This window comes from Galeopterus variegatus, unplaced genomic scaffold (genome assembly GCF_000696425.1).
Source record: "Galeopterus variegatus unplaced genomic scaffold, G_variegatus-3.0.2 Scaffold460, whole genome shotgun sequence".
NCBI classification, from domain to species: Eukaryota; Metazoa; Chordata; class Mammalia; order Dermoptera; family Cynocephalidae; genus Galeopterus; species Galeopterus variegatus.
In genome coordinates, this window is record NW_007726571.1 from 277,614 (window position 1) to 289,975 (window position 12,362).

Here is a 12,362-nt window from a genome sequence, read left to right on the forward strand (position 1 = left end):
GATTCTCTCCCAAAAGGAAGAGAAAACTTATCTGATCATGCCCATTTTTTACTTCCTATTTGCTACTCCAGGTGCCCTCAGGATCATTCTTTTTTGTGTTAAATTCTCAATTTGGAGAGTATCATGCAGGTAACTTAAGTGTGTGCTTAGCCCCACACAAACACAGACCTGTGGCTACAAGTTCTCAGGGGAAAAAATTTTTTTTCCTGATCCTAACAGAATATAGGCCAACTCAGCCAAGTTTTCTCAGTCTCCCTCTACTATAGGGCAGATTTTTCTAATCTGTTATTTCACTGAAGAGGGTAGCTCTTTGAGGTGCTGTGTATGCAGAGGTTTCAGGGCTTTAAGTATCATGCTATTAGAACAGATGGGAAATCACTGAAAGATATTAAGCAAGGGAATAGATAATCAGATTTAATAAGATGTTTACGGGAGTTACAAAGGTAAATTACTCAGCCATACCCTCATTCCAACAGAGCAATAGTTCTCAACTGGGAGTAGCACACACACACCCCTCCCCTGGAATATCTGGCAATGTCTGGAGAGATTTTCAGTTGTCACAACTGGAAAGACGCTGCTGGCATCCAGTGGGTAGAGGCCAGGGATGTTGCTAATAAACATCCTACAATGCACAGGACAGCCCCTAAAGAAAAATTATCTTGTCAAAAATGCAGCAGTAGAGTAACAGAGAAACAAATAAGCACAATAAAACATACATATTAGTCTCTACAATGTACAAGAAGGCATGGAAATTGGTTGAGGAACTCATGAAACACTATAATGGGCACCTAAACCTTAAACGGAGTGGAAATACGAATGATTTGGGGAGGTAGAGGAATCAGGGAGTATGGACACTATGAGCATGAGTATTACTAAAACTTAGGGGCAGACTAGGTAGGCAGAGAGTAATGGGGCAAGAAAAAGCTAAAAAGGAATTCAGGGGCCAGATCATAAAAGGTCTTACAGACTAGATGAGGAGTTTTCACTTTAACCTGTAAGCAAGGAGGCAGGAGGAGGTTGATATTAAAGGTTAACAAAGGGAAAACAAGAAGAAATTTATGTTAGAAAGATCATCTTGGCAACATTATGGAGAATGATTTGAGGGCAAAATAAGGTAAAGACTAATTAGTAAACCACTGGACTAATCCAGGCCAGAATTAGAAGAAGAAGAACTGGGCCGGCCCGTGGCTCATTCGGGAGAGTGCGGTGCTGATAGCACCAGGGCCACAGGTTCGGATCCCATATAGGGATGGCCAGTTAGCTCACTGGGTGAGCGCGGGGCTGACAACACCAAGTCAAGGATTAAGATCCCCTTACCGGTCATCTTTTTAAAAAAAAAAGAAGAAGAAGAAGAACCAAAGCACTGAGAACCAATACAAAAAAATAGACTGAGAGAAGTACCATAGCCGGTATCTTTTTGGGGGGGAGGGGGGAGGGGAGGCGGCTGTCCTGTATGGGGATCTGAACCATAATCTTGGTGTTACCAGCATCACACTCTCTCAAGAGAGCTAACCAGCCATCCTCCTCAGCCAGTCTTCAGTGACTAAATATGAAGAGGGGAAATAAGGTGTAATCCCAGTTTTCAAGCACCACTCGTAGGGATAGAGCACAGAATATTTAGAAAAAAGATAATAGGATCCCATTTAGATCTCTTGTAGTAAAAGAACTATGCAAGTATATAGACAAGATTACTATTAGAGCATTATTTCAATAATAACTGTGTCCTTGTGCTTTGAACTCTGATTATCATCCTTCAAACAATGAAAAATATTCTTTTTTTTTCCTTTTTGTCTTTTTTCGTGTCCGGCAACGGATCGCAACCCTCAGTGTCGCGCCCGTACCGGACCAGGACCGGCAACCGGATCGCAAACCTCGGTGCCGCACCCGCACCTCGCTCAGCCAGTGAGCGGGAACCGGTCTGTTTGTGGGATCCGAACCCTAGGCGGGAGTGCCACCACGCTCCCAAGCGGTGCACTGTAGCAGTGCGCCACCGGGCCGGCCCCATGAAAAATATTTTTAAAATCTTTTTCTCAATCTCCAAATGAAAAAAAAAATTGCACTGTAGCAGTGCGCCACCAGGCCGGCCCCATGAAAAATATTTTTAAAATCTTTTTCTCAATCTCCAAATGAAAAAAAAAATTTTTTTCTTCTAATTCAATCATATTTTTATGTGTATTTATCTTACTTCCAGATATTTCCTATTATATTATTTTCACTAAAATAATGCACAATGTCTTCATTTTATTATTTAAGCATTTGTTTAATGTTTTAAAAATTCAAGACACTTTAAATTTTTCTAAGATAAAAGATTAATAAAAATAACTTTACCTTTCAAATATAAATTTGTAACAGAAAAGTGGAAGAGTGATAAACAGCCTGCATTTGAAATCAGCACTTAACAAAACTAAAGAAAGGTTTATATCAATAGCTAATTCAGAAAGTGAATAATAACACCTTAAAGACATGGGTAATTGCCTCACTTTAATCTAATAAACAAAGTACTTATGGGATCTTAATAATGAAGTTTTCGATGTGCCATTTCTAACAAATTATCCTTGAAAATAAGGTTTTTTTAATAATTCAATATAATCTATGAAATAGTATCAGGTTAACAATATATACCTTATATATACCGGACAAATATTTACAATCGGTAAAATAAAAACCAGCAGAGGAATTTGCATCTGAAAGCCTGATATTCTGATCCACTGAATTTTAATGTTTTTTCCTAAGAATAACAATATAAACAAATCTTTTGGGGAATTCAACATGTTAGAATTAAAACCACCTATTTATGATTATTAACTTTCAGTAATATGACTCAGTGAACACTAGTACAATACTTTAGCAATCATCTTACATAAAATACCAGGTGGAAAACAATTCTCTCAAGAGTGGGTCACCAAATTCCATCATATAACAGTTACTATAAAAAAAATTTACTAAAAACACCTACCCATACAACAGACATGATTAGACATTTTAAACTTCACCTGGAATAAGCTATGAAATTTCCTTTTTCCTTTTTAGAAAAAGAAAGTTTCAAAAGTAAAATTGTGAACAAATTTAATTCTAAATATGTCCTTGTATTGAATTGTTCTCTAATACTATTTTAGAAAATTATTTATTCAACCGCTTCTTTAGGTTTTCAAGGTGTTCCATATTAACATCTTGTAATGCTAGTACAACTGCTTTAGACAAGGAAGGATTAAATGAAATAGTCATTAGACAGCACAAATCTATTAGATCTCTCTGACACTTCTGCAAACCTCCCAGAAACTTTTGGTACTGAAGAGGATCCTTTTTTAACTGTTTCATTTCTGGTACTGAAAACCCTATTAGACTAGTAAGTATTTCATCTACAAAGTCTACATCTAGATATGCAGTACCATCAGAAATCTTTGCAGTTATACTCCAAATGCCACCAGAACTCGAGAGATTCCCAGTTAATGTTACAATAAATGCTTTAACTTTCACTGTTGTAACTTCCTTTGGTTCACTAGCCATCAGAACAGATAAATAGGTAAAGGGTGGAGAATACAAATCCACAGCAATAGAAAGATCAGTGCTATTGTCTGATAATCTTAAAGAACAAGTCTGTAAATGGTGATCATTTTCATTAAATATCTGTGAACTCCTTTTTGGTACACAGTTGACCAGCTCTCTACTTAATACTTTATTATTTAAGGAATGTCTATCTGAACTGCTAATGGTCTGTTTTATTTTATTATCTGTCTCTGAGCTCTTATCTTTATTTGTAAAATCACAGGCTAGGGGTATATTATGATGAACAGAAAAAACACTACTGTTTCGGTCTCTAGCAGATGAACAACCAAAATACTTGTCTTCACTAGTCATTTGTTCACATAAATTTTTTTCATTCCAATTATTGTTTCCACTTTTACAAACCATAATTTTATCTGTGTTCCTGTACAATGTCAATGGGTACAATTCTTTAGTTTCCATCTGTTCTTTTTGGACAGTTTCTTCTAAAAGCAAGGCTTCCTCCAATGAAAAGTTATCTAATTCCCCCTCAGTGAAATTCATAGATTGGCTTGGTGGTTTTGCCTTTGGTCTTGAAGAAACAACAAATCCAGGTTCAAAATTTGACTGTCTTGTGGGAACAGCCTTTAAGAAACTACCTGTGTTGAAACGTCTTTCCAAGGAGGTGTCATTATTTGCTGCAAGCTCATCACTTTCATCAAGACTTGCCAAGAGTTCTTCATCAGAAGGTCCTAATGCAGGATCTAGAACATCTGTAACTCTGGGGATATTTTGGTTGGAATTATCTGGTATGGCTGAAACTATAGGATCAGGTTCACCAATTAATCTTGCAAGCACTTTTTCTTGGGCATATTCTTCTAAAAGAGCATCTACTTCACCCCCCAACACCTTCACATTTTCTGGTTTTAATAAGAGGACACCAAGACGAAAAGATATATTTCCATAAATCAAGATTTTCGTACCTGGAGGAAGATCACTATGAAGAGCTGGAATAGACTGATATTCCATTCCCTGCATTTGTACAATTCCATCAGTTAGCTGTAACATTAACATTCGTGATGGCTTTGCTTCCCAAGGTTTTGGGGTTACTTGTGTTTCAGCTGTAACTAAATCATTCATTGCATTCTTTCCTCTCAACTTTTGTATCTGGGAATATGCAGGCTGACTTACATCAACCAAGGAATTAATCTGCAGAGCATAAAATCCATTTAGTTCTCCTTTTGGAATTTCTAAAATGCCCTCTGGTAAAAGAGGATGCTCCAAATCTCTCAGATCAGTAAGGAGCCATTGCTCAAACACTTGTTTGTTCATTTGTGCCTGACTCAAATTAACATCATTATTTTCTTCTTGGATCCAGTTAATACAAGCTTCCAGCCACATTAGAGGTACTTTAACATGCCATGTAGCTAAAAGCCAGGTTTCAACTCTTAATGCAATACTAGTTATACTCATTTCTTTTAAAACGAAATAATAAGCATCTATTACCTGAAAACAAACAAAAAAAAGATAATTCAGTACATTTAAATATAGCTCCTTTAGTTCTCTACAACACACAAACAGGTATAACCATACCCTTCAGGTTTTTCTCCCTTCAGCATCTTAAAAATCTTAACCTTATACTTGACCAAAATTCAAACACCATAAGTAATCAGTTGGTATAATGAGAAAAGGAAAAGGTTTAAAACAGATATACCTAGATTTGAAAGCTGGCTCTGTCAAATTACAAGCTATGTATCCTAACATAAATTTCCTAACTTTCTCTAACCCATCTTTTTCATCTGTAGAATGTTTATACTACCATCTATTTTATAGGGTTGTTATAAGGATTACATGAATCTATTTGTAAAGCATAATGTCAGACCTATGAAAAACACTCAGTAAATAATAATTATGTTAATCTAATAATCAGATTCAAATCATTAAAAGTTATTTAAGAAATAATGTTCACATCTATAACTCTAATTCAACTAAAACTTATACCACTGTGTTTGGTCATTTAGCACTTACATATGTGGTGGTCTAAGGACACAATTACAACAAGTAACAGTAGATTCTGAGCTGATGTACAGCATTTTGTTTGGCTGAATATTCTCAACAATTCTATCACATAAACATACTTCTAATTTTCTCAGTATGACAAAATAATAGCAAAACACTAATGACTAATCAACCATGTGTTCACAAAGGTATAATTTGTTCATTCTACAGATGAAGATATTTAAGAGGCAGAATTTATTAAAGATTTAATATGTCCATAAGAAAACTCACCACTTGGAACAGCAGCACAGGATTTGATGACAGGATTTGGAACTGGTTGTTCAGTGGGGTACTTGAAACCTCTACTGCTCAGAAATGACCCTAGGAGATAAGACAAGCAGCAGTAATGGTTGTAAGATGAAGCTGTAGAAAGAATCACTGGGCTATTTTAAAGACTGCAAGAGTTTCATGGTATGATTTTTGGAGATCCTGTTATCAACTGGGTATAGTAGAGGCAATACAGGAAAAAAAACAGGAGGTTTGAGTGAGATAAACAGAAATAAGTGACTGTGGGAAAGTTACACACTCTAAGTCTGTTTCCTTACCTGTATACTAACCTATGGGGTACTGTGAAAATTAAAGAAAATAGGAGGGGCAGTATTTGATATAGCAGCTTAGAGTACAACTGTGGTACAGGCTTTCACTTACAAACTCTGTGAATCTATTCTAAGCAAGTTACTCAGCTTTGTGGATGGGGGATATTAAAAAAGAGGTAGAAAGTGAACTAAATCCTTATCTCCTTAGTGAAAGTCAATAGAAAATGCTTAAAACTGAAAACTCAAGAAGTAGCAATATTTGCATGGTTTTCAGTGCTACAAGAGTAACTATAAAAAAAGAATCAGCTAGAAACGTTAAAAGTGGTTGCTTCTGGGGAAAGGAAACAAAGGAGAAGGAGCACAAGGATTGCTGTTTTTCAGAGCAATTTTTTAAAGTCGATATTTAAAGTATATAACATAACTTTTATGTTCTTTGATTTTCTATATTCCACTGATTTCTTTGTAGTGATGTTTAATTTGTGGCAGTTTTCTTAACTTTTCTTCCATGTGTTCTACTGAGTTTTTCATTTCTGCTAATAGCAATGAACAGAATAGCACAGGAGTACGTATGTTTAAAAATTAAAGGTATTATGGTGCTGATAACACCAAGGTCACAGGTTCAGATCCCTGTACCAGCCAGCCACCAAAAAATAAATAAAAATTAAAATTAAAGGTATGAAAGACAAAATACTTTCCTCCTAAGATCAGGAACAAAGCAAGGATGTCCACTTTCAACACGTCAACGTTGTACTAGAGGCCCTTGTCAATGCAATAAGGCAGACAGAAATAAAAGGCATAGAAACTGAAAAGGAACAAATAGCATAAAGGCAAACTTACAGACCAATTGAAAAGAAAGAGAACACAGAAATAAACACTCATCTATCTGGTCAAATGATCTTTGACAATGATGCAAAGACTCCATAATGAGGAAATGATGGTCTCTTCAACAAATGGTGCTGAGAAAACTGGATACTCACATGCAAAAAAACTGAAGATGGACCTTATCTTATACCATATACAAAAATGAACTTTAAATAGATTAAAGATCAAAGGGTAACACTTGAAATTATAAAACTCCTAAAAGAAAACATAGGAGAAAATCTTCATGACATTGGGATGGGCAGTGATTTCTCAGATATGACACCAAAAGCACAGATAACAAAAGCAAAAATGCACAAATGGGACTACGTCAAACTTAAAAACTTCAGTGCAGGAAAGGACACAATCAACAGAGTGAAAAGGCAGTCTACAGAATGGGAGAAAATACGTAAACACCACATGTCAAATAAGGGGTTAATATCCAGAATATATAAAGAACTCCTCAACCTGATAACAAAAAAATAATCCAATTTAAAAATAGACAAAGGATTTGAATAGACATTTCTTCAAAGAAGATATACCAATGGCCAACAAGCATATGAAAAGATGCCCAACATCACTAATCACAGGAAAAAACACAAATCAAAACCACAGTAAGATATCACCTCACACCTGCTAGGATGGTGATATAGTTCAGATAGTTTGTCCACCCAAAGCTCATGTTGAAATCTGAAACCCAATGTGGCAGTGTTGGGAGGTGGAGCCTAGTGGGAGGTGTTTGGGTCATGGGGCAGATCCCTCATGAGTAGATTAATGCCCTCCCTGGGGAGTGAGTGAGTTGTCCTGGAAATTGATTAATTCCCACAATAGGAGGCTTTTAAAAAGAGCCTGGCACCTCACCTCTCTGGTTTCCTCTTTCACCGTGTGATCTCCCTGTACATACTGGCTGGCTGCTCTTCCACCTTCTGCCAGCTCTTCCACCTTCTGCCATGAATGGAAGTAGTCTGAAGCCTGTGGTAGATGCAGCTGCCCCAGAATAGTGAGCCAAATAAAATTCTTTTCTTTATAAATTACCCAGTCTCAGGTATTGTTATAGCAACACAAAAATGGACTAATGCAGAGGGCTAATATCAAAAAATAATAATAACAAGTGTTGACACGAATGTAAAGAAACTGTTGGTGGGATGGTAAAATGTTGCAGCTTCTGGGGAAAAGAGTATAAAGATTCCTCAAAAAATTTAACACAGAACTACCATATGACCCAATAATCCCACTTCTGGGCATATATCCAAAAGAATTGAAAATGGGATCTCAAAGAGATATTTATGCACCCGTGTTCTAAGCACCACTATTCACAATAAAGATGTAGAAATAACCAAAATGTCCATCAGTGGATGAGTGGACAAAGAAAATGTGGTAAATACATACAACAGAAATTTATTCAGCAGTAAAAGGAAATACTGTCATATGCTACAACATCGATGAACCTTGAGGACATTATGCTAAGTGAAATAATCCAAACACAAAAAGCCAAATAATGCACGATTCCACTTATATGAGGTATCTAATGTAATCAAACACATAGAAAAATCAAGTAGAATGGTGGTTGTCAGGGGTTGTAGGGAGAGAGAAATGAGGAGTTGTTATTCAATGAGTATAGAGCTTCAGCCATGCAAGGTAAAAAAGTTCTAGAGAACTGTTGTACAACAATGTGTACATAGTTAACAATGTTGTCATGTGCACTTAAAATTTGTTAAGAGGGTAAATGTAAGGTATGTGACTTTTTACTACAATTTTAAAAAATACGGAAAAAGGGAGAGAAAAAGGAAAAAATAAAAGTACCCCTATTTGCTGATGAAATAATGTTTACGAAAAAAATTACAAAGAATCTGCAAAAAAGCTACATCCACTAATAAATGAGCTAGTGAGATGCAGGATAAAAGACAAAAAAATTAACTTTAATTTTATATACAATTGATTCTCATTCGCGGATTCCACATTTGCAAATTTGCCTACTCTCTGAAGTTTGTACTCCCCAACTCAATATTCACTGCACTGTTATGATCATTCATGAACATGCACAGAACAGTGGAAATTTTGAGTCCATGTACATTCCCAGCTGAGGTCAAACAAAGTGATCTTCTGCCTTCTTTCAGCTCTCATAGTATAAACAAGTTTCCTTTTAGTGTTCTATTTAGTGCCAGGTTTTTGTTGGTGATTTCAGTGTTCGAAATGGCCCCCTAGCATAGTGCTGAAGTGCTGTCCAGTGTTCCTAAGCTGAAGGCTGCAATGTGTCCTGTGGAGAAAATATGTTAGATAAGCTTTGTTCAGGCATGAGTTATATATAATGCAGTTGACTATACTTTAAATGTTAATGAATCAATATATATAAAGTAAGTTACCTTTAACCAAAGACATATAAATCAATGTTATGTATTTATCAGCTGACAAAAATGTTATGATCAGAGGCTCGCAGGAACTTAACTGTGTATCTTCCTTGGAGCAGTGGTTCAGTATTCAATAAATCGGTGTTCATGGCACTTTATAGAACATAACTACCAAGAATGAGAACTGACTCTACAAGCAATGACCAAAACAGTACAATTTACAACAGTGCCTAAAAACCAAACACTTTAATGTAACAAAATATGTGAAGGATGCATATGCTGGAAACGATAAACTACTGATTAAATAAATTAAAGACACCTAAACAAATGGAGAGATAGGCCATGTTCATGGATTGGAAGACTATCTTGTTAAGGTTTCAGTTCTCCCTAAACTTATCTGTAGATTCAATGCAATTCCATTCAAAATGTCAACAATCTTTTTTTAATAAGAAATGACAAGCTGATCCTAAAATTTATATGGAAAGGGTTCGGATCCCGGCACCAGCCATCTCCCAAAAAAGGTAAAATAATAAAATAAAATTTATATGGAAACACAAAGGAACTAGAATTGCCAAGACAATCATAATACAAAGAAATGATAAATGTTTGAGGTAATGGAAAACTTAAAAAAAAAAAAATATATCAGTAGTTGCCAGTTTCAGGGGAAGAGGAAAAAAAGGGAGGGATGAATAGGTGGAGCACAGAAGATTTTTAGGGCAGAAAGACTATTCTCTGTGATACTGTAATGGCGAATACACATTATACATATGGCAAAACTCTCAGAACTGTACATCACACAGAGTGAACCATAGTGTCAACTTTTGTTAATAATCTATCAGCAAAGAAAAAATAAGAATAAAAGTAAGTAAACAAGAGAAAAAATAACAGATCAATATTGGTTCACAGCTTTAACAAATGAACCACACTAATGTAAGATGTTAATAATGGGACAGACTGGGTGCAGTGTGTGGGTATGTGAACTGTCTGTACTTCCTACTCAATTTTTCTGTAAACCTAAAACTACTATAAAAATATAAAAATAAAGCCTATTACTTAAAATAAATAAATGTATTAGTCCATTTTTGTTGCTTATAACAAAGTACACTGAACTGGGTGATTTATAAAGAAAATGAAATTTATTGCTTACAGTTTCTGAGGCTGAGAAGTCCAAAGTCCATCTGGTCTCACATTATCAAGATGGTGGAAACAGAGAGAGCCGAAAGAGAGAAAGACAGAGACTTTCCTCTCTCCTTTTAAAGCCCTCAGAACCACACCCATGACCAACCATTTTTGATCCATTCACTAATGCATGGTCCTATAATCTAATCACCTCTTCAAGGCTCCACCTTTCAATGACCATAACAGGATCTCCCACCCTCTTAACAGTCACAGTGGTGGCTAAGTTTCTAATGCATAAAACTTGGGGGACACAATTCAAGCTTCAGGGAGTTTGGGGGGGACATAATTCAATCCACTACAATAAATAAATAAAAAATAAAATAAGAGTTCAAAGAGAAAAAATTAGATAAATAAAAATGGAGAATAAAAAAGAAAAAGAATTGCCAAGACAATTCTGAAAAAGTTGGAGGACTCACACTACCTGAATTCAAGACTTAATATAAAGCTATAATCATCAACACAGTGAGGTATTGACAAAAGGATTAACATATAGGAAACAGGAAGAGAAGACCGTGTAGAAATAGACACACACACAAATACGATCAGTTGACTTTCCACAAAGCTGCAAAGGCAATTCAACAGATACAGAATAGTCATTTAAGTACATGGTGCTGAAACAACTGGACATCCATATGTAAAAAATATGAACTTCAACCAATTCCTCAAACCGCATATAAAAATTAACTCAAAATCAACCATAGACCTAAAGGTAAAAACTAAAACTATAAAACATGTATTAGAAAAGTCTGGCGGCTGGCCACTTAGCTCATTTGGTTATAGCATGGTACTAATAACACCAAGGTCAAGAGTTCACATCCCCATACCGCCAGCTACCATAATAAAAGAAGAAAAAGCTTGAGAAAAATCTCTGTCACCTTGCTTTCCTAAAAGTTTTCTCAGGAAAATGATACCAAAAGCATGATCCATAAAAGAAATAAATTAAATGGGCTTCATCAAAATTTAAAATTCTGCTCTGTGAAGGGCCAGCCCATGGCTCACTTGGGAGAGTGTGGTGCTGATAACACCAAGGCCACGGGTTCGGATCCCTTTATAGGGATGGCCGGTTAGCTCACTTGGGAGAGCGTGCTGCTGACAAAACCGAGTCAAGGGTTAAGATCCCCTTACCAGTCAGCTTTTAAAAAATAAATAAATAAATAAAATAAAATTCTGCTCTGTGAAATACATTAAGCGCATAAAAAGATAAGCCACACACAAAAAAAGCCACAGACTGGGAGAAACGCACAATTAACTAAAGACATATCCTAAATTTTTTAAATTCAGTAAGAAAACAAACAAATTTTAAAATGAGCAAAAGGTTTTATTATTTTATTTAATTGAAATGTAATAATTATACATTTATGGGGTACAGAGTAATATGGGGTACAGGGTAAGGTATACAATGTATGATGATCAAATTGGGCTAATTAGCACATCTAGCACTGCAAACATTTATCATTTCTTTGTGATGAGAACATCTGAACTCTTCTCTTCTAGCCACTTGAAATTACATAATAAATTATTGTTAATTATAGACACCTAGCACTATTGAATATTAGAACTTATTCTTCCTATGCAGATACAATTCTGTATCTGTTAACCAACCTCTCCCTATCCCCCCACTTCCCACCCTTCCCATCCTCTAATAACCACAATTCTCTACTTCTATGAGTTCACTTTCTTTAGCTCCCACTTGTGAGTGAGAATATGTGGTATTTATCTTTTTGTGCCTGACATATATATTTTTTTTCCTTTTTGTCTTTTTTCGTGTCCGGCAACGGATCGCAACCCTCAGTGTCGCGCCCATACCGGACCAGGACCGGCAACGGGATCGCAAACCTCGGTGTTGCTCCCACACCTCGCTCAGCCAGTGAGCGGGAACTGGTCTGTATGTGGGATCCGA

General features: G+C 36.0%; 1 protein-coding gene across 2 annotated transcripts in view; it reads right to left on the reverse strand.

Moving 5' to 3' along the window:
• Nucleotides 1-2,466: 2,466 nt before the first annotated feature.
• Nucleotides 2,467-12,362, reverse strand: part of RMI1 (RecQ mediated genome instability 1) — a 15,758-nt gene continuing 5,862 nt past the window's right edge. For both annotated transcript variants that reach the window (XM_008569044.1, XM_008569043.1), the window contains 2 exons: nucleotides 5,773-5,862; nucleotides 2,467-4,989 (listed from right to left, as the gene is read on the reverse strand). In XM_008569044.1, coding sequence (XP_008567266.1) covers nucleotides 3,121-4,956 — 1,836 coding nt within the window. In that variant the 5' untranslated portion in view covers nucleotides 4,957-4,989; nucleotides 5,773-5,862 and the 3' untranslated portion in view covers nucleotides 2,467-3,120. The remainder of the gene's footprint in view (nucleotides 4,990-5,772; nucleotides 5,863-12,362) is intronic.